The sequence below is a fragment of the Pleurodeles waltl genome, unplaced genomic scaffold (genome assembly GCF_031143425.1).
Source record: "Pleurodeles waltl isolate 20211129_DDA unplaced genomic scaffold, aPleWal1.hap1.20221129 scaffold_54, whole genome shotgun sequence".
NCBI classification, from domain to species: Eukaryota; Metazoa; Chordata; class Amphibia; order Caudata; family Salamandridae; genus Pleurodeles; species Pleurodeles waltl.
In genome coordinates, this window is record NW_027150248.1 from 3,776,318 (window position 1) to 3,800,074 (window position 23,757).

The 23,757-nt window shown below is 46.4% G+C and overlaps 1 protein-coding gene across 1 annotated transcript in view; it reads right to left on the reverse strand.

Moving 5' to 3' along the window:
* The window catches only part of LOC138278714 (uncharacterized), a 78,422-nt gene extending 59,284 nt beyond the window's left edge, over nucleotides 1-19,138 (reverse strand). The window contains exons 1-4 of the mRNA XM_069219292.1: nucleotides 19,029-19,138; nucleotides 16,032-16,127; nucleotides 13,066-13,197; nucleotides 7,147-7,290 (exon numbers count right to left, since the gene is read on the reverse strand). Of these exons, the coding sequence (XP_069075393.1) occupies nucleotides 7,147-7,290; nucleotides 13,066-13,197; nucleotides 16,032-16,127; nucleotides 19,029-19,074 (418 nt within the window). The 5' untranslated portion in view covers nucleotides 19,075-19,138. The remainder of the gene's footprint in view (nucleotides 1-7,146; nucleotides 7,291-13,065; nucleotides 13,198-16,031; nucleotides 16,128-19,028) is intronic.
* Between the last annotated feature and the right edge of the window lie 4,619 nt (nucleotides 19,139-23,757).

A 23,757-nucleotide genomic window follows, 5' to 3' on the forward strand; every position in this document is an offset into this window, starting at 1 on the left:
TGGGTGTTACTTATATACCCATCCAGGCCTCATATGTGGCTTCTCATTGGGTATTATTTATATACCCACCCTGGCCTCATTCGTAGCCTCTCATTGGGTGTCTTTGGAGTATGCCTGTTGTGTTTGTGTGTCTGTGTATCCCTGTGTTTGCATGGCTGTATGCATGTCTTTGTGTAAGTGTGTGTGTGTGTGTGTGTATGTATGTGTGTTTGTGTGTATATGTGTGTGTACACACATGTACAAACATATGTTTCAGTGCTGGGGGCAGTGTTCCTCCATCTCTCTCCCTCTCCCTCCCTCTCTCTCTGTCTTTCTGACTAGTCCTTTCTTCTTCTCCAAACCCAAACACCAAACATGTATGATTTGCTGAATCTAATTGGCCAACTGGAGTCAAAGTACCGGGTAAATCCACCCGCTCTCTCCACTCCCTCTCTCAGTCCCTCCCCTGACCCTTCCTCCATCTTTCATGGTCATCTTGAACTCATAAGTGGCTGTTTTCACAAAAGGTCCCTAGAACCAAGCTGCACCCGGCTGATGAGCCCATATCTGGGGTGAATACGGTCCTGGGTTGCTTGTGTTCTGGTTCAGGGAGGAACTGGGCGGGCTGGACTGTTCCTCATTGGGTGTTATATATATACCCACCCAGGCCTCATACGTGGCCTCTCATTGGGTGTTATTTATATACCCACCAGGGCCTCATACGTGGCCTCTCATTGGGTGTTATTTATATACCCACCCGGGCCTCATACGTGGCCTCTCATTGGGTATTATATATATTCCCACCCAGGCCTCATATGTGGCCTCTCATTGGGTGTTATTTATATACCCACCCGGGCCTCATACGTGGCCCCTCATTGGATGTTATTTATATACCCACACATGCCTCATACGTGGCCCCTCATTGGGTGTTATTTATATACCCACACAGGCCTCATACGTGGCCCCTCATTGGATATTATTTATATACCCACACAGGCCTCATACATGGCCTCTCATTGGATGTTATTTATACAGGGAGTGCAGAATTATTAGGCAAGTTGTATTTTTGAGGATTAATTTTATTATTGAACAACAACCATGTTCTCAATGAACCCAAAAAACTCATTAATATCAAAGCTGAATATTTTTGGAAGTAGTTTTTAGTTTGTTTTTAGTTTTAGCTATGTTAGGGGGATATCTGTGTGTGCAGGTGACTATTACTGTGCATAATTATTAGGCAACTTAACAAAAAAATATATATACCCATTTCAATTATTTATTATTACCAGTGAAACCAATATAACATCTCAACATTCACAAATATACATTTCTGACATTCAAAAACAAAACAAAAACAAATCAGTGACCAATATAGCCACCTTTCTTTGCAAGGACACTCAAAAGCCTGACATCCATGGATTCTGTCAGTGTTTTGATCTGTTCACCATCAACATTGCGTGCAGCAGCAACCACAGCCTCCCAGACACTGTTCAGAGAGGTGTACTGTTTTCCCTCCTTGTAAATCTCACATTTGATGATGGACCACAGGTTCTCAATGGGGTTCAGATCAGGTGAACAAGGAGGCCATGTCATTAGATTTCCTTCTTTTATACCCTTTCTTGCCAGCCACGCTGTGGAGTACTTGGACGCGTGTGATGGAGCATTGTCCTGCATGAAAATCATGTTTTTCTTGAAGGATGCAGACTTCTTCCTGTACCACTGCTTGAAGAAGGTGTCTTCCAGGAACTGGCAGTAGGACTGGGAGTTGAGCTTGACTCCATCCTCAACCCGAAAAGGCCCCACAAGCTCATCTTTGATGATACCAGCCCAAACCAGTACTCCACCTCCACCTTGCTGGCGTCTGAGTCGGACTGGAGCTCTCTGCCCTTTACCAATCCAGCCACGGGCCCATCCATCTGGCCCATCAAGACTCACTCTCATTTCATCAGTCCATAAAACCTTAGAAAAATCAGTCTTGAGATATTTCTTGGCCCAGTCTTGACGTTTCAGCTTGTGTGTCTTGTTCAGTGGTGGTCGTCTTTCAGCCTTTCTTACCTTGGCCATGTCTCTGAGTATTGCACACCTTGTGCTTTTGGGCACTCCAGTGATGTTGCAGCTCTGAAATATGGCCAAACTGGTGGCAAGTGGCATCGTGGCAGCTGCACGCTTGACTTTTCTCAGTTCATGGGCAGTTATTTTGCGCCTTGGTTTTTCCACACGCTTCTTGCGACCCTGTTGACTATTTTGAATGAAACGCTTGATTGTTCGATGATCACGCTTCAGAAGCTTTGCAATTTTAAGAGTGCTGCATCCCTCTGCAAGATATCTCACTATTTTTGACTTTTCTGAGCCTGTCAAGTCCTTCTTTTGACCCATTTTGCCAAAGGAAAGGAAGTTGCCTAATAATTATGCACACCTGATATAGGGTGTTGATGTCATTAGACCACACCCCTTCTCATTACAGAGATGCACATCACCTAATATGCTTAATTGGTAGTAGGCTTTCGAGCCTATACAGCTTGGAGTAAGACAACATGCATAAAGAGGATGATGTGGTCAAAATACTCATTTGCCTAATAATTCTGCACTCCCTGTATACCCACACAGGCCTCATACGTGGCCCCTCATTGGGTGTTATTTATATACCCACACAGGCCTCATACGTGGCCCCTCATTGGATGTTATTCATATACCCACACAGGCCTCATACGTGGCCCCTCATTGGGTGTTATTTATATACCCACACAGGCCTCATACGTGGCCCCTCATTGGATGTTATTCATATACCCACACAGGCCTCATACGTGGCCCCTCATTGGATATTATTTATATACCCACACAGGCCTCATACGTGGCCTCTCATTGGGTGTTATTTATATACCCACACAGGCCTCATATGTGGCCCCTCATTGGATATTATTTATTTACCCACACAGGCCTCATACGTGGCCTCTCATTGGGTGTTATTTATATACCCAACCAGGCCTGATACGTGGCCTCTCATTGGGTGTTATTTATATACCAACCCAGACCTCATACGTGGCCTCTCTTTGGGTGTTATTTATATATCCATCCAGGCCTCATACGTGGTCTCTCATTGGGTGTTATTTATATATCCACCCAGACCTCATACGTTGCCTCTCATTAGGTGTTATTTATATACCCACCCGGGCCTCATACGTGCCCTTTTATTTGGTGTTATTTATATACCCACCCAGGCCTCATACGTGGCCTCTCATTGAGTATTATATATATACCCACCCGGGCCTCATACATGGCCTTTCATTGGGTGTTATTTATATACCCATCCGGGCCTCATAAGTGGCCTCTCATTCAGTGTTATTTATATATCCACCCGGATCTCATATGTGGTTTCTCAACTGGTGTTACAAATGTATCCACCTGGGCCTCATATGTGGCCTCTCATTGGATGTTATATAAATACCCACCAGGCCTGATGCGTGCCCTCTCATTGGGTGTTATTTATATACCCACCCGGGCCTCATATTTGGCCTCTCATTGGGTGTTATTTATATATCCACCCGGGCCTCATACGTGGTCTCTCAACGGGTGTTAGAAATGTACCCACCCGGGCCTCATACGTGGCCCCTCATTGGATGTTATTTATATACCCACACAGGCCTCATATGTTGCCCCTCATTGGGTGCTTTTTATATACCCACACAGGCCTCATACGTGGCCCCTCATTGGATATTATTTATATACCCACACAGACCTCATATGTGGCCCCTCATTGGCTATTATTTATATACCCACACAGGCCTCATACGTAGCCTCTCATTGGGTGTTAGTTATATACCCACACAGGCCTCATACGTGGCCCCTCATTGGATATTATTTATATACCCACACAGGCCTCATACGTGGCCTCTCATTGGGTGTTATTTATATACCCACACAGGCCTCATACGTGGCCCCTCATTGGATATTATTTATATACCCACACAGGCCTCATACGTGGCCTCTCATTGTGTGTTATTTATATACCCACCCAGGCCTCATACGTGGTCTCTCATTGGGTGTTATTTATATACCCACCCAGGCCTCATACGTGACCTCTCATTGGGTGTTATTTATATATCCACCCGAGCCTCATACGTAGCCTCTCATTGGGTGTTATATATATACCCACCCAGGCCTCATACATGGCCTCTCATTGGGTGTTATTTATATACCCAACCAGGCCTGATACGTGGCCTCTCATTGGGTGTTATTTATATATCCACCCGAGCCTCCTACGTAGCCTCTCATTGGGTGTTATATATATATCCAGCCAGGCCTCATACATGTCCTCTCATTGGGTGTTTTATATATATATATATATATATATATATATATATATATATATATATATATATATATGTATACCCACCCAGGCCTCATATGTGGCCTCTCATTCTGTGCTATTTATATACCCACCCGGGCCTCATACGTGGCCTCTCATTGGGTGTTATTTATATATCCACCCGGACCTCATACTTTGCCTCTCATTAGGTGTTATTTATATACCCACCCGGGCCTTATACGTGCTCTTTTATTTAGTGTTATTTACATACCCACCGAGGCCTCATACGTGGCCTCTCATTGAGTATTATTTATATACCCACCCGGGCCTCATACATGGCCTTTCATTGGGTGTTATTTATGTACCCATCCGGGCCTCATACGTGGCCTCTCATTCAGTGTTATTTATATATCCACCCGGACCTCATATGTGGTCTCTCAACTGGTGTTATAAATGTACCCACCTGGGCCTCATACGTGGCCTCTCATTGGGTGCTATATAAATACCCACCCAGGCCTGATACGTGGCCTCTCATTGGGTGTTATTTATATACCCAACCAGGCCTCATACGTGGCCTCTCATTGGGTGTTATTTATATATCCACCCAGGCCTCATGCGTGGTCTCTCAACGGGTGTTATAAATGTACCCACCTGGGCCTCATACGTGGACTCTCATTGGGTGTTATATAAATACCCACCCAGGCCTGATACATGGCATCTCATTGGGTGTTACTTATATACCCACCTGGGCCTCATACATTGTCTCTCATTGGGTGTTATATATGTACCCAGCCAGGCCTCATACATGGCCCCTCATTGGATATTATTTAAATACCCACCTAGGCCTCATACATGGCCTCTCATTGGGTGGTATATATTGTAGGAAAGTACCGCCAGCCTCCTAGATATATATATATATATAGACCCACCCGAGCTTCATACGTGGCCTCTCATTGAGTATTATTCATATACCCACCTGGGCCTCATACACGGCCTCTCATTGGGTGTTATTTACATACCAATCCATGCCTCATATGTTGCCTCTCATTGGATGTTATTTCTATACCCACCCAGCCTCATACACGGGCTCTCATTGGGTGTTACTTATATACCCATCCAGGCCTCATATGTGGCCTCTCATTGGGTATTATTTATATACCCACCCTGGCCTCATTCGTAGCCTCTCATTGGGTGTCTTTGGAGTATGCCTGTTGTGTTTGTGTGTCTGTGTATCCCTGTGTTTGCATGGCTGTATGCATGTCTTTGTGTAAGTGCTTGTGTGTGTATGTGTATGTATGTGTGTTTGTGTGTATATGTGTGTGTACACACATGTACAAACATATGTTTCAGTGCTGGGGGCAGTGTTCCTCCCTCTCTCTCCCTCTCCCTCCCTCTCTCTCTGTCTTTCTGACTAGTCCTTTCTTCTTCTCCAAACCCAAACACCAAACATGTATGATTTGCTGAATCTAATTGGCCAACTGGAGTCAAAGCACCGGGTAAATCCACCCGCTCTCTCCACTGCCTCTCTCAGTCCCTCCCCTGACCCTTCCTCCATCTTTCATGGTCATCTTGAACTCATAAGTGGCTGTTTTCACAAAAGGTCCCTAGAACCAAGCTGCACCCGGCTGATGAGCCCATATCTGGGGTGAATGCTCCAGACCATCACGTAATGCAGAAAAGTTATTGCTTGAACCTCCCATTTTCAAGAAGGAAAGATTGATGGCCCAATCCTTTTCAGGCAACGCGGTGAGAATCTGGAACTCACTTCCGCCTCAGCTTCGGACCACCACCTCTTCCCAGGCCTTCAAAACTGACCTCAAAGCTCTCCTCCTTCAAAGACACTTCCAAATTTAATTCAAGCCCTCTGTTTTCTGAAGGAAGTCCTTCCATTATAGGAAATTCTGTTCTCCATGCCTATAGAAGTGCCTTCCCAGGGTGTTTTTGTGTTTTGAGTGTCTGCCATTTAGTGCAGTATTATACCTCTACCTGTATTTTGTACTCGTTTGTAACATGCACACGGCACCTTTCCTTTTCAACGTATCATTTGCTACCTCTTATATCTTGTTTGCTTTTGATACATGCACAACGGCCACTGCCTCATGTAACGTAACTATTGTTTTAGTGTTTTGAGTGTCTACCATTCATTGCAATTGTTTTACCTCTACTCGTACTTTATTTGCTCTTGTAACCTGCACACGTCACTTTTTCCTTTCACAACGTATCGTTTGCTACCTCGTTTATTTTTTGCTCTTGATACGTGCACAATTATCACTATTGCCTCATGTAATGTAACGCTTGTTTTTGTAACAGGCTCACTTGTAATTCTTCTCCTCTTGTATCTTTACTTTGCCTATTGTGAAGCGCTCTGACACCTTCGGGTAAAGTCCGCGCTATATAAAAACGCATTAAATAAATAAATTAAATAAAATACGGTCCTGGGTTGCTTGTGTTCTGGTTCAGGGAGGACCTGGCCGGGCTGGACTGTTCCTGTTGGAGCAGGGCCAAGACTGATTTGCATATGGCTGGTCCAAACTGAGGTGGCCTGGTGTGAAGGATTACAATGGATTGCGATGCGGCCCGAGTGATTACCAGTGGCTGACATTAATTCAAGCATCCATCCATCACTGTTGTGTATATTCACAAAAGGCGTAGGTGCTTTTCAACCTTATTTTCAGAATTCTTATTTTAGACTGTCCAAAAGGAAAGATGTTTAAAAAAATATATGAAAGGCACAAACCTTCAAAAAAGCACATTCAAATCAAATATTGTTCTGTGAAAGTTATGTATATTTCTGAAACAATATTTGTTTTATTTATAAATCAAATGTGGGTGTGGAAAGCTAAAAAGTAAAATATTCCCACCTTTGTGCAGACACAGAGTCTCTCTCAGATGAGGCTGTAAATCTCTCCATGAAGAGGAATCTTCTGTTCCAGGCTCATTTCTCACCCAGGGGCAGCTCTGTCCAGGGAGACCTCCTTGTCTGTCATGAAGGTTGTACTGGGAAACTGGTACAGAGGAGGGAGAGACGGGTACAGAGAGATGGAGGGAGCAAGGAGAGACAGGTACAGAGAGATGGAGGGAGGAGGGAGAGACAGGTACAGATAGATGGAGGGAGGGAGAGACAGGTACAGAGAGATGGAGGGAGAGACAGGTACAGAGAGATAGAGGGAGGAGGGAGAGATAGGTACAGAGAGATGGAGGGAGGGAGGGAGAGACAGGTACAGAGAGATGGAGGGAGAGACAGGTACAGAGAGAGAGAGGGAGGAGGGAGAGACATGTACAGAGAGATGGAGGGAGGGAGAGACATGTACAGAGAGAGAGGTAGGAGGGAGAGACAGGTACAGAGAGATGGAGGGAGGAGGGAGACAGGTACAGAGAGATGGAGGGAGGGAGAGACATGTACAGAGAGATGGAGGGAGGAGGGAGAGACAGGTACAGAGAGATGGAGGGAGAGACAGGTACAGAGAGATGGAGGGAGGAGGGAGACAGGTACAGAGAGATGGAGGGAGGGAGAGACATGTACAGAGAGGGAGGGAGGAGGGAGAGACAGGTACAGAGAGGGAGGGAGGAGGGAGGGACAGGTACAGAGAGGGAGGGAGGAGGGAGGGACAGGTACAGAGAGATAGAGAGAGGTAGAGACAGGTACAGAGAGATAGAGAGAGGTAGAGACAGGTACAGAGTGATAGAGAGAGGTAGAGACAGGTACAGAGAGATGGAGAGAGGAGAGAGACAGGTACAGAGAGATATAGAGAGGGAGGAGGGAGAGACGGGTACAGAGAGATAGAGGAAGGGAGGAGAGAGAGACAGGTACAGAGAGATGGAGGGAGGAGGGGAGGGACAGGTACAGAGAGATATAGAGAGGGAGGAGTGAGAGATAGGTACATAGAGATATAGAGAGGGAGGAGTGAGAGATAGGTACAGAGAGATATAGAGAGGGAGGAGTGAGAGATAGGTACAGAGAGATGGAGGGAGGAGGGAGAGACAGGTACAGAGAGATGGAGGGAGGAAGGAGAGACAGGTACAGAGAGATGGAGGGAGGAGGGAGAGACGGGTACAGAGAGATGGAGGGAGGAGGGAGAGACGGGTACAGAGAGATAGATGAAGGGAAGAGAGAGAGACGGGTACAGAGAGATGGAGGGAGGAGGGGAGAGACAGGTACAGAGAGATGGAGGGAGGAGGGAGAGACGGGTACAGAGAGTTAGAGGAAAGGAGGAAGAGGAAGTGGAAGACAAAGAGGGAGAGAAACAGTTACAGGGAAAGAGAGAGGAGAAAAAGAGGAGTTCAGATCAATCTGATATATTGTCTGAGAAAAATATTGGGCCAAATTTAAGAAGGGCCTAGCGCCACCTAGGGGCACATTAGCGCCATTCTTTTTTCACTAATGTGGCGTTAGGTTGGCAAAAACACAGCGCCAAATTTCCAAAGTGGTTAAATTGAAGCGCACCGTTGTGTACTTTACAGGATTAGCGCCAACATTTTTGGTGCTACTCCTGCAAAGTATCACAATAGCGTCAGAAATTGTGACGCTATTGATCCTAACGTGAGCCATAGGGCGTCGTATCATTGATACGGAGCACACATGGTGGCGTTAGGGAGGGAGCAAGAGAAGAGGCGCTTCATGTAATGAACAAATCATGTAATGAATTAATCATGTAATAAGGAATCATGTAATGAATGAATCATTTAATGAACACATAACGTAATGAGTAAATCATATAATGAATGAACCATGTAATGAATCATGTAATGAAGCGCCACTTTTCTTAAATCTGGGCCATTGTGTCATAAATGTCCATCATCGCCCCTCTGGAGTTAATAGAAATTCAACCGCCAAAGAGACAGCTGTTTTGTAAATGACATTTAAGACACAATATTAAAGCCAGACATTAATTTTGTTGATGATTCTCTGACACTCAACCCTCTTTGTGTTTGTTTGCACAGCTGTAGGTAGAAGTGCTGTGCACAGTCACACAAGAGCATCAGCAGTGTGGAGGTATCACAGACCTGGTCACGGAGGGGTGTGAGCTCAAACAGCCTAGTACAATACAACATGACATGTTAGGAACATACTTACATGTGAGAGTGTGAGGTGGGAGGGGTGTGAGGCAGGAGCATACCCACCAAGCGTGCAGCAGGTGTAGTGGCACTGGGGCCCACAGGGTTGTTATGGGTGTGAGGCAGGGGCGTACTTACCAAGCGTGCAGCAGGTGTAGTGGCACTGGGGTACAGGGCTGTGAGGGGTGTGAGCTCAAACAGCCTAGTACAATATAACGTGACATGTTAGGAACATACTTACATGTGAGAGTGTGAGGTGGAAGGGGAGTCAGGCCGGGGCGTACCTACTAAGCGTGCAGCAGGTGTAGTGGCATTGGGGCCCAGGGCTGTAAGGGGTGTGAGCTCAAACAGCCTAGTACAATATAACATGACATGTTAGGGACATACTTAAATGTGAGAGTGTGAGATGAAAGGGGTGTCAGGTAGGGGCGTACCTACCAAGAGTGCAGCAGGTGTAGTGGCACTGGGGCCCAGGGCTGTAAGGGCCCCAGGGCTGTGAGGGGCCCACTGCACTCCAGTTGTATCTGGTTTAGAGCTCTTGGCATCCCTGCTGCACCACTGGTACAAGACAGATATGTTGAAAGAGCTGCACTCGGTAAAAGTAAGAAGGGTACATTTACCAATACTACCCACGTCTACCTCACCCCTGTGTCTACAACCACCGCCCTCACTTTCAGCATCTACTCTCCCACAGTGATGCTCACTAACATGGCTGAACCCAAACCTACATGAAGGCCAGGCCGTGCCATAGGGGCACTGTGCACATCTGACATGATGTCATGCACCACAACATGTTGGAACAGAGCAGGAAACAATCTTTACCTGGAGAGAGACACAGAGACATAACATGTCGACTCAAAGTAAGAGAAGCTTTTTACCTGGCCAGAGACACAGAGACATAACATGTTGACCAAAAGTAAGGGTGTAGAAGGCTGGCCCTCTATGTAGTGTGCAAAGCTAGGCACACTGTGCAGGGGTTCCGGCAACCACACGTTGGTTTACAAATGTAAAAACTAGATCACCTGATGCTCTAATTTTTATGGTAGCTTGGTCGAGCAGTTAGGCTAATCTTGGGGAACTGCAAAGCATTTGTTCACAGTATCAATCATGCAACTCAAGCATTCAAAGGAATAACTCGAGACCAATTTATAAAAATACTTCAGAGTTTTATATAATTTTTAAGACCAAGATTTTCAAAATTGGTTAAGTACTTTTTGATATATGGATTTTTGAAGATGAAAGAAAATAGTAGTTTAGTGCGTAATTACGCACCATGGGAATCAATGGAAAGTCACCTTTAAAAATACATATCAAATCACAGTTGCTTTACCAAGTTCTTCTTTTGCAGGCTTATCGAGGTTATTAATGGGGACACTGTGCCAGCTGGAGAAGTTCAGGCGGCTCCTGGTTTTGGCGGGAGCAGCGGTTAAAAGTATCTGGAGCTGATGCAGGGCCACTGCGGGCCACTGCATGTGGAAAAGGTCTGTGCAGGTGAGTTTAGGTGGGGTAAACTTGGAATCCAAGATGGCAAAATCCAGGGACATTTTGGGGTGGTGATGGACAGGGGAGTGATCACTCCCCTTTCCTTTGTCCAGTTTCATGCCAGAGCAGGGACTCAGCGTCCCTGAACTGGTGTAGACTGGATTATGCAAGAAGCATTTCCAGAGGCTCTGGGAGGATACTCCTCCCATGCCTGTAACACCTATTTCCAAAGGGAGAGGGTGTAACACCATGCTCCTAAAGGAAATGCATTGTTCTGCCTTCCTGGGATTGAGCTGCTCAAGCCCCAGGAGGGCAGAAGCCTGTCTGTGAGGTGGCAGCAGCGGGGGCAACCACGGAAGGCTGGTATGGCAGTGAGTGAGTGAATGGAATTGTGCAACCAATACTGGAATCAGTATTGGGGTACAATTCCCAGTTGATAAACACCTTACTTGGCCATATTCCGAGTTACCATTGTGAAGCTGTACATAGGTATTGACCTATGTCCAGTGCACACTTAAAATGGCGTCTCCGACCTCACAAAGTTTGGGAAAATGAGCCTGGATGACGTGGTGGCACCTCTGCTAGTGCAGGGGGTGCACTTACACACAGGTACTTTGCACCCAGCCTTCATCGTCGGAAGGCCTAACATATATGTGACTTATGTGACTTATAAGTGACCTGGTGCATTGAAAATGGCAGGGAAAGGGTGCATGCACTATTTCACACAGGCTGCAATGGCAGTCCTGTAGGAGCCTTTGCATGGGCTCCCTATGGGTGGCAAAAGTAATGCTGCAGCCCATAGGGATCCCCTGGAACCCCAATGTCCTGGGTAACTGAGTACCATGTACTAGGGACATATAAGAGGGTCTAGCAGGATCCCAGTGACACAGTCAAGACACACTGACAAACAGGCCAAAAATGGGGGTATCCATGCTGAGGCTACTTTCCCATATTCTGGTTCTTGCAAAATCTTTTATCACGTGTTCTTGTGTGTGCTAGGACACTTACTGTGATTTACTCCTGCTTTCCTGGGCTCTGGGGTGGGTTCTATTACTTACCTTTGGTGTTTTCTTACACTCCCAGCAGCGCTCCTCTACACACTACACTTGCCTGGGTGGGAAACCGACTTTCGCATTCTACTATTTTAGTATATGGTTTGTGTTCCGCCTAGGCCCATTTCTAACTATTGTGTTTTTCACTATGTGTACTGTTTTCTAACATTTTTTACAGCCAATTCTGCATTCTAGTGTATATACTTTGTGTATGTTCCTTACCTCCTAAGGGTGTACAGTCTCTAAGGTATTTTTGGCATTTGTTTCACCAAAATAAAGTACCTTTATTTTTGTAACACTGAGGCCCATATTTATACTTTTTTAGCGCTGCATTTGCGCTGCTTTTTGACTCAAAAACGGTGCAAACTTACAAATTACAATTGTATTGTACTTTTGTGTCAAAATGCGGCACAAATGCGGCGCTAATAAAGTATAAATATGGGCCTGAGTATTTTCTTTCATGTGTGTAAATACGGTGTGTCTACAGTGGTATTGCATGAGCTTTGCATGACTCCTAGTTAGGCCTTGGCTGCTCGCCTATACTACCCCTAGAGAGCCTGGCTTCTAGACACTGACTACACTTCACTAACAAGAGATAACTGGACCTGGTATAAGGAGTAAGTACCTTTGGTACCCACTACGAACCAGGCCAGCTCCTACACTTACCCATAGTAAATGCAGTTGATGGAGGACAGGGCACACAGGCAGTGTGCCATGTCGAGTTTGTGTTTTAGGTTTGCACCAGGACTTTCAGCCTGCCATGGCAGTGCTGGGTACATCTGGATGCATCGCCCTAGAGGGTGGAACAATCAGTGCTGCTGCCCTCAGGGGCCTACCCATAGTACCTCATGCTCTGGGTACCTAAGTACTCTCTTACTAGGGACTTATAGTGGTAGCTAGGGGTGTATCCAATTGTGCCAATGCATCACAACAGTTTTAGGGAAAGAGCTCTGTCCCAGGGAACCTGGTTAGCAGGGGCCCTGGGCACAATGCTTTCTAGGCTACATTATATATCAGGCACAAAGTGGGGGATAACATTGTCAAAAATAGGCCTTTTCTCACAAAAAGAAGCTTTTTACCTGGGTAGAGACACAGAGACATAACATGTTGACCCAAAGTAAGAGAAGCTTTTTACCTGGGTAGAGACACAGAGAGATAACATGTTGACTTAAAGTAAGAGAAGTGTTTTACCTGTACGGAGGCACAGAGAGGTTTTCAGAAGAGAGAGCGGAGGATTCTGGGAAGACCCTTGACCATCTCTGGCCTGGTCTTGGAGACCAGCACAGCTCTGCACCCTGGGGCGGTAGAACACTTCTCTCTCCACTGCAGGGTGGTAGAACCCGAAGAGAGGGGAGGTGGCGATGAGAGAGAGAAAACAAATACAAGAGATTCAGTGAGGAAAGAAGGTGTGAATTTTTTCCACTCCAAGCTGCAGGGCCCTAATTAACTTTCACTGACAATAACCAAGAAAGTCTTCAGCACTTTGCACCCTCTAGTAGCGCAGTAACAGGGTGTTAGACATGTTTAACTTCAATGCACTATTATTCTTGTTCATCACAAGATACAAAATTGTGTGCTTGTGAATGAGTCTGATTCACAAAGGTAAACTTACACTTTTGTCTACGTTTACAATTGTTTGTTATTCACGAAGGTATTTTACTAGCAGTATCTTTACGACTTCCGAGTCCCCGCACTTAAAAGGTAGGACACTCCTTTTTATATGTGGATGCTCCTCTGCCATAAAGAAGCTACTCATAAAATACCTTATTGAATAGCAAACAATTGTAAACTTACACAAAGGTGTAAGCTTATGTTTGTGAATAAGTCCCAAGGTAGCTCCTTTCCCTGAATCTAAATAAGGTGTGAAACATTTGTTGACGATGACCACAAAAGGCTAAGTCAGGCTGCAACAGTATTTTAATAGCTCATGTGGCACCATCACACCTCCTTAGGGTGCGCCGGCTGCAAGTTCATGTTAATACATTTTTACTGAATCATAATAACTAAGAAGTCAGACTAAAGCTCCTCGAGTCGGACATAAACCACTTGTTTCTATTCACTGGGATTTCATCTTAGTACAAAACACAGCTGTGATCCCAGGAGGGGGTGTGAAGGGTCTCCAGGGCAGGATCAGTGCAGCTTCCTGAGGGACTGAGGGATGGAGAGAGATGGGCACAAAGTGAGGGATATAGAAGATAAGGAGAAGGACTGAGGAGCAAGGAAAGCAGCGAGGGAGGAGGTAGAGGGGAGGAGATACAGAGTGAGAGGATTGAAAGGAGGAGAAAGAAGGTGGGTGTAGGAGGGAAAGCGTAAAAGGAGACACCACGGGTGGAGCGGTCACTGAGGGAGTGAAGGGAGCAAATAATATTTAATGTCTTGGCACTGTTCAGCGAGAGGGGTCCTGAATGGCTGTTCAGGAGGACCTGGTGGAAAACGTCGTGAAAAGTGGAGTGTTTATAACCAGATTACATTAGTGACATGTGCTCACTGTGACCTTGCCTTCAGACCTAGGGCTGCTTTGCCAACTTATCTTAAAAAGTACGTTCAAAGATGATCTATTTCCCCCCAGCCCCGCTGAACGCGTGTGCCCCTATTTCAGTCAGTCAGAGTCAGGGCAAGGATTTAAAGCACATTCACATTTCATCAGCGACCGCTCTTCACTGCGGCCCTTTCTGACATGTCATCGTCACCATCATCATCATCACTGGCCACAGCACACCCTTCAGGAGCCTTCCACAGCTCTCGGGACTCAGAACATTTAATAATCATCATCATCACCATCATCATCATCACTGGCCACGGCGCCCCCTTCAGGAGCCTTCCACAGCTCTCGGGACACAGAACATTTAATAATCATCATCATCACCATCATCATCATCACTGGCCACAGCGCCCCCTTCAGGAGCCTTCCACAGCTCTCGGGACTCAGAACATTTAATAATCATCATCATCACCATCATCATCATCACTGGCCACAGCACACCCTTCAGGAGCCTTCCACAGCTCTCGGGACTCAGAACATTTAATAATCATCATCATCACCATCATCATCAATATCATCACCATCTTCACTATCGTCATAACCATCATCACCATCATCATCACTGGCCACAGCACCCCCCTTCAGCAGCTCTCGGGACGCAGAACACTTAATAATCACCATCATCATCACCAATATTGACCAGGGCACCTCCTTCATGAGCCATCTGTAGCTCTCAACCCTGACAAGATTTAATAATCACCATCGTCATCCCCATCATCATCATCACTGAGAGGGGCACCCCCTTCAGGAGCCTTCTGCAACTGTCAACACTTAGGGCCCGATTCACAAAGATAAATTTAGATCAAAAGTCGAACTTTACACCTGAAGCCTAACTTTACACCTGAAGTCCAACATTACACCTGAAGTCTAAATTTACACTAGAAGTGTAACTTTACACCAGAACTCTAACTTTACACCTGAAGCCTAACTTTACACATGAAGTGGAACTTTACACCTGAAGTCCAACATTACACCTGAAGTGTAACTTTACACCTGAAATGTAACTTTATACCTGAAGTGTAACTTTACACCTGAAGTCCAACTTTATACTTGATGTCTAACTTTACACCTGAGCCTAACTTTACAACTGAAGTCCAACATTACACCTGAAGTCTAACTGTACACCTGAAGTGCAAATTAAGACCTAAAGTCTAACTGAGAGCAATCGTCTAACTTTACTACTTTTCGATATTCACAAAGGTAAGTTCCTACTAGCAAGTTTACTGCTAGTAAACTTACTAGTAGTAAAATCACTAGTAGTAAAGTTACTAGCAGTACTTTACCTTTGTGAATATTGAAAAGTAGTAAAGTTAGACTTTCGGTCTAACTTTACCTTTGAGAATCGGGCCCTTAATCTTCATCATCATCACCATCCTCATCATCACCATCCAGCAGAATGTACAATATTAAACAATGTTTAGGACAAAACTGTGAATCAGGCGTTACTGCTGGGGCCGACGAACAACTACAAACTGCACCTCTCTGATTGAAATGTAGAATTAGGAGCCTCCATTTCTTTTCATCTGCAGTTCTTCTAATGACGTCTGAAGCAGAGAAGCTCTTTCACGTGCCACGGGGGGTCGCAGGGTTTAAAAATCAACGCCACACTTCTTACCCAGACGGTAGAGCACGATGTTTATGAATGTAGTCACTGCAACCATCACTCCCAGGGCTATCGCCTGCTTCCTTACACGAGGGATCTCCGGGCCACCTGGAGAGGAAATCACAGAATCCGGCATTTAACTTTACATGTGGGAGAGGATCACCTGCTTGTAGCTGGAGAACAAAATCATAGGAGGACTTGTTATAGCCTCAGGTAGTGTGTGTCAGGTCATTCCAATAAATATCAGTGTGGGCGAATACTGGTCACTGAGTGTGTTTACGAAGACTGGTCACTGAGTCTCAGTGTGTGTCAAGACTGGTCCCTGAGTCTCAGTGTGTGTCAAGTCTGGTTCCTGAGTCTCAGTGTGTGCCAAGACCGGTCACTGAGTCTCACTGTGTGTCAAGACCGGTCACTGAGTCTCAGTGTGTATGAAGACTGGTCACTGAGTCTCCATGTGTGCCAAGAGTGGCCACTAAGGCCCGTATTTATACTTTTTTTAGCGCCGCATTTGCGTCTTTTTTGATGCAAAAACGGCGCAAACTTGCAAAATACCATTGTATTTTGTAGGTTTGCGCCGTTTTGCGTCAAAAAGCGGCGCAAATGCGGCGCTAAAAAAGTATAAATACGGGCATAAGTCTCAATGTGTGTGCGAAGACTGGTCACTGAGTCTCAGTGTGTGTCAAGACTGGTCACTGAGTCTCGTTGTGTGCCAAGACTGGTCACTGAGTCTCAATGTGTGTGCCAAGACTGGTCACTGAGTCTCAATGTGTGCCAAGACTAGTCACTGAGTTTCAGTGTGTGTCAAGACTGGTCACTGAGTCTCAGTACATGCCAAGACTGAAACTGAGAACTCTGAATATAAAATGATAGAACAGGCCTATCTTTTTAACTCTTCTATGAGTGTGAAGTCTCCAAAATTACTATTAGTAAAACTAAACTCATAGTTTGTGAATACTAAAAAATAGTAACTATACACAAAAGTTTAAGTTTGCCTTAGTGAAGAAGGTCAAAGGGTGCCAATGTTCACCACAACCCCTCAACGTGTACTAGTGTCTGATATTTCTTTTTAGTGAGCACCAAGAATGAGTCATTATTTCATTGGGTTCAACATTGCCTTTTGACGTGTGCTGATGCTGACCATTGCCTCTTGGTGTGTGTCAATGCTGACTATTGAATCTCAGTTTGTGCCAATAATGATCATTGCCTTTAAGTGTGTGCTGATGCTGGCCAGTGCCTCTCACTGTGTGCCAATGCTGACCATTGCCTTTCAGTGTGTGCCAATGCTGACCACTGCCTCTTGATGTGTGCCAATGCTGACCATTGCCTCTTGATGTGTGCCAATGCTGACCATTGCCGCTCAGTGTGGGCCAATGCTGACTATTGCCTTTCAGTGTGTGCCAATGCTGACCATTGCCTCTTGGTGTGTGCCAATGCTGACCATTACCGCTCAGTGTGTGCCAATGCTAACCATTAATGCTCATTCTTTGCCGATGCTGGCCATTGCCTCTCAGTGTATGCCAATGCTGCCATTGCCGCTCAGTCTGTGCTGATGCTGACCATTGCCACTCAGTATGTGCCGATGCTGACCATTGCCGCTCAGTCTGTGCCGATGCTGACCACTGCCTTTCAGTGTACCAGTGCTGGCCATTGCCTCTCAGTGTGTGCCAAACAGACCATTGGCTCTTAATATGTGTCAATGCTGACCATTGCCTTTCAGTGTGCCAGTGCTGACCATTGTCTCTCAGTGTGTGCCAATGCTGGTCATTGCCTCTCAGTGATTGTGAAGAATAAGCCGCTTTCTTGTTGTGTGTCCAGACTGACCACTGATTGTCAGTGGTTTTATATCAAAATATCACATATGGAAATATTGACTTGCACATGTATCTTTCCAAATTATCATCGGCCAATATATCACCAAGGTAAACATACACAGGGAAGTATAGATTTACTACTCTAACCCCACATCTGCATACCTTCACGATATGATGCTAAACAGTATTGTGGAGTCACAGTAACTCAGTAATGTCACAGGACACCAGCTCAGGACTGTGACTGCCAAAGCTGGGACCATGCCAATGTCAGCCGGTACCAAGATAGGATAGTTACACTCAAGTCCAGATGTACTTACACTTTCCCTGTTGCAAACTGACCAACATGGTGCAAAGTGATACTTTGGAACGAAATTTCCACTAGAAAAGGTGCTTTGTGCTTTGTGCTGGTGGAAAGTGTCTCCTCCCTCAGTCCAGTTAGTGCTGCTTTGCGTCACTTTGCATCACTTTGCACTGGGGGCGTTCTTGGGGTGTTAGTGGGTTGGGTCAGCCCAAGCACCCATATTTTGGATGAAAAGCTGAATCTACTAAGCTATCCAGACCAGGCTTTGCATCTTAGCTAATGCTTCCTTGAAGCAAGTGTTAACAAGGGGAAATGTTTTTATTTCTAGGGTGCTGCAGGGCACAGCACACGTCCTAATGATTAGGATCCTTTTGAGCTTGTATACTTGTTAAAGTATAGGACATTACGCTGGAAGGATATGCTTCAAGTACAAATCCTAAGCTATACAGCACACACTCACCTTTGCACCATAGTGCAAGGCCATCCATTGGGCGATGGCACCAGGCCAGTCTTATCAGAAATGTCCCTGCAAGGATCTTCCCTTCTCTCCTGCGCGGCACAGTGCAGCAAATCTGTCTGCTGCGTTGCGTGTTCTGCCTTTATGTGTGATTACTTCACTTGCCCTGCACTGACCGTGTACATTTACTCTGGCCAGACTACATCAGGCACACTATTAGATAAAAGAGGGGTTTCTTGAGCCTACCGTCCAGGCCATATAACACTAACCATATGAGGTTTACTCACCTTTGTCCTGCGAAACTGCATCAGAAGTACCTGTAGATGAGGTCTACTCACCTCTCTCCTGCAAAACTGCATCAGAAGTACCTGTAGATGAGGTCTACTCACCTCTGGCCTGTGAGGCTTCATCAGAAGTACCTGTGGATGAGATCTACTCACCTCTGGGCTGTGAGGCTGCATCAGAAGTACCCCTAGTTTGATTCATTCTCTGAGCTCTCCTCAATGCCACTGGAGCCTCCACAGATGCTCAGGATACTGAGAGGTGCAGGAAGCAGTGAGAGGTGCCCTAGTATGAACTGCATCTCTGGAGCCACTAGGGAGAGGTCTATATAACAGATATAGGAAACTCCACTTAGAAAGTGCTGATGGCAGCATTGTGCAATCTGTGTGTGAGGGTTGGAGGATGGGGTGCAGATAAGAGTCTATAATAATCTCCATGTCTCACTCCTATAGAGTGTGTGCATGTGGTGGGACTCTAGACAACTCTCTAACATAACCCAGGTGTCACTGTGCACTCTGCTCAGAGTGTGTCTGTGTGTGTGTGTGACAGAGAGAGAAAACATGCGAGTGTGTGTGTGTGTGGGCATGTGTGTTTGAGTGTGTGACAGAGAGTTTGCATGTGTAAGAGTGTGTGTGTCAGCAAGAGCATGCATGTGTGTGACTGTGTGTGCGGGGGGGTGTAGGAGGCTGGACTGGCTTGTAGTGAGTACCAAGGGGTACTTGCACCTTGCACCAGGCCCAGTTATCCCTTATTAGTGTATAGGGTGTCTAGCAGCTTAGGCTGATAGATAATGGTAGCTTAGCAGAGCAGCTTAGGCTGAACTAGGAGACGTGTGAAGCTACTACAGTACCACTTAGTGTCATATGCACAATATCATAAGAAAACACAATACACAGTTATACTAAAAATAAAGGTACTTTATTTTTATGACAATATGCCAAAGTATCTTAGAGTGTACCCTCAGTGAGAGGATAGGAAATATACACAAGATATATATACACAATAGCAAAAATATGCAGTATAGTCTTAGAAAACAGTGCAAACAATGTATAGTTACAATAGGATGCAATGGGGAAACATAGGCATAGGGGCAACACAAACCATATACTCCAAAAGTGGAATGCGAACCACGAATGGACCCCAAACCTATGTGACCTTGTAGAGGGTCGCTGGGACTATTAGAAAATAGTGAGAGTTAGAAAAATAACCCTCCCCCAGACCCTGAAAAGTGAGTGCAAAGTGCACTAAAGTTCCCCTAAGGACAAAATAGTCGTGTTAGAGGGAAAATGCAAGGAAAACACAAATCAGCAATGCAACAACGATGGATTCCTGACTGAGGGTACCTGTGGAACAAGGGGACCAAGTCCAAAAGTCACAAGCAACTCGGAGATGGGCAGATGCCCAAGAAATGCCAGCGGTTGGTGCAAAGAAGCTCTTACTAGACTGAAGAACTGTGAATACTGCAGGAACGACAAAGGCTAGAGACTTCCCCTTTGGAGGATGGATCCCCCACGCCTTGGAGAGTCGTGCAGAAGTGTTTTCCCACCGGATGGACGCCAACAAGCCTTGCTACATGCAAATCGTGCATTTGGCGTTTTTGGACGCTGCTGGGGCCCAGGAGGGACCAGGAGGTCGCAAATTGGACCTGCAGAGAGAGGGGACGTCGAGCAAGACAAAGAACCCTCACTGAAGCAGGTAGCACCCGGAGAAGTGCCAGAAACAGGCACTACGAGGATGCGTGAAACGGTGCTCGCCAAAGTTGCACAAAGGAGTCCCACGTCGCCGGAGACCAACTTAGAAAGTCGTGCAATGCAGGTTAGAGTGCCGTGGACCCAGGCTTGGCTGTGCACGAAGGATTTCCGCCGGAAGTGCACAGGGGCCGGAGTAGCTTGCAAAGTCGCGGTTCCCAGCAATGCAGCCCAGCGAGGTGAGGCAAGGACTTACCTCCACCAAACTTGGGCTGAAGAGTCACTGGACTGTGGGGGTCACTTGGACGGTGTCGCTGGATTCGAGGGACCTCGCTCGTTGTGCTGAGAGGAGACCCAAGGGACTGGTAATGCAGCTTTTTGGTGCCTGCGGTTGCAGGGGGAAGATTCCGTCGACCCACGGGAGATTTCTTTGGAGCTTCTGGTGCAGAGAGGAGGCAGACTACCCCCACAGCATGCACAAGCAGGAAAACAGTCGAGAAGGCGGCAGGATCAGCGTTACAGAGTTGCAGTAGTCGTCTTTGCTACTATGTTGCAGGTTTGCAGGCTTCCAGCGCGGTCAGCGGTCGATTCCTTATCAGAAGGTGAAGAGGGAGATGCAGAGGAACTCGGCTGAGCTCATGCATTCGTTATCTAAAGTTTCCCCAGAGACAGAGACCCTAAATAGCCAGAAAAGAGGGTTTGGCTACCTAGGAGAGAGGAAAGGCTACTAACACCTGAAGGAGCCTATCACAAGGAGTCTTTGACGTCACCTGGTGGCACTGGCCACTCAGAGCAGTCCAGTGTGCCAGCAGCACCTCTGTTTCCAAGATGGCAGAGGTCTGGAGCACACTGGAGGAGCTCTGGACACCTCCCAGGGGAGGTGCAGGTCAGGGGAGTGGTCACTCCCCTTTCCTTTGTCCAGTTTCGCGCCAGAGCAGGGGCTAAGGGGTCCCTGAACCGGTGTAGACTGGCTTATGCAGAATTGGGCACATCTGTGCCCAACAAAGCATTTCCAGAGGCTGGGGGAGGCTACTCCTCCCCTGCCTTCACACCATTTTCCAAAGGGAGAGGGTGTCACACCCTCTCTCAGAGGAAGTTCTTTGTTCTGCCATCCTGGGCCAGGCCTGGCTGGACCCCAGGAGGGCAGCTGCCTGTCTGAGGGGTTGGCAGCAGCAGCAGCTGCAGAGAAACCCCAGGAAGGGCAGTCTGGCAGTACCAGGGTCTGTGCTACAGACCACTGGGATCATGGAATTGTACCAACAATGCCAGGATGGCATAGAGGGGGCAATTCCATGATCATAGACATGTTACATGGCCATATTCGGAGTTACCATGGTGAAGCTACATATAGGTAGTGACCTATATGTAGTGCACGCGTGTAATGGTGTCCCCGCACTCACAAAGTTCAGTGAATTGGCTCTGAACAATGTGGGGGCACCTTGGCTAGTGCCAGGGTGCCCTCACACTAAGTAACTTTGCACCTAACCTTTACCAGGTAAAGGTTAGACATATAGGTGACTTATAAGTTACTTAAGTGCAGTGTAAAATGGCTGTGAAATAACGTGGACGTTATTTCACTCAGGCTGCAGTGGCAGGCCTGTGTAAGAATTGTCAGAGCTCCCTATGGGTGGCAAAAGAAATGCTGCAGCCCATAGGGATCTCCTGGAACCCCAATACCCTGGGTACCTCAGTACCATATACTAGGGAATTATAAGGGTGTTCCAGTAAGCCAATGTAAATTGGTAAAAATGGTCACTAGCCTGTTAGTGACAATTTGGAAAGAAATGAGAGAGCATAACCACTGAGGTTCTGATTAGCAGAGCCTCAGTGAGACAGTTAGGCACCACACAGGGAACATATACATGCACACCTATGAGCACTGGGGCCCTGTGTGACAGGGTCCCAGTGACACATACATATAGGCCACAAACCTATGAGCACTGGGGTCCTGACCAGCAGGATCCCAGTGACACATAACAACCATACTGAAAACATAGTGTTTTCACTACGAGCACTGAGGCCTGGCTATCAGGATCCCAGTGAGACAGTGAAAACAGTGACAAACACCCTGACATACACTCACAAACAGGCCAAAAGTGGGGGTAACAAGGCTAGAAAGAGGCTACCTTCTCACACAACCCCCCCCCAAACGAAGGACAATAAGGCTAACCTTGGCCAGTTGAGACTTTATTGTCTAAGTGGTGATAAGTAGAGAGTAGTTCTGCAATAGACTGGTTACTCCCTTTATCATCCACTATATGGTTACTTCCCTGTGTGGATGTAAACCACCCTGTTTGAAGTTTTTTTAGCTAAGCAACAATGTGAAGATGTATTTTCAGAGTTTCTATCAGTAAGTTTTAGTTTAGAGCAGTGGAAATTGTCCACTGAACCTATTTGTAATGATGGAAATGCCAGACAGGGATGCTGCCTCATAAAAGCCATAGCTGGGCAAAAACTTTGTCCATCTGGCTGGAAGAGAGAACAGGGATGCTGTTTCTCTTGAGTTGAAGCAGGGCAGGGATGCTGTCCTATGAGCTCCACACTAGGGCAGGGATGCTGTCCTAAGTGTTGTGAGGTAGTGCAGGGTTTCTGCACTAAAGTTTCTCTGGGAGGGTTGGAGGGATGCTCCATGTTAACTAAAATGTTGCTGTTTTTCTCATCAATGTTAGTTATCCCACAGAGAGGTACTTCCACCTCAGGGAGTCCAGCTTTGCCAGCTGATGATTCCCTTGGAACAGGTGCCACCCCAGGAGAGGTTTCTCCCACCACAGGAATAGTATCCTGAATGGTAGGGTGGTTAGGGGATACTGTGATACCCTTTTTACCTGTTGATGGAGAGGGATCCTGAGTTTTCAGGCCTTCTCTCCTTTGCTTTTTCATTTCACTTGAAATGAGAGGGAACAATTCCTCAGGGATGCCCAGCATGGCTGCATGGGCATAAAACTCTACATCAGCCCAACCTGAGGCCTCTAGGTCATTACCTAAGAGACAGTCTACAGGTAAGCTAGGTGATACCACCACCTGCTTAGGGCCAGTAACTCCACCCCAACTAAACTGAATTATAGCTAAGGGAAGAAACTTAGTGGAGTTATGGACATCAATAATCTTATACTGTTGTCCAATGATGTGTTGATCAGGGTGCACTAGGTTTTCAGTCACCAAAGTGAAACTGGCACCTGTGTCCCTGTAGGCCAAGGCC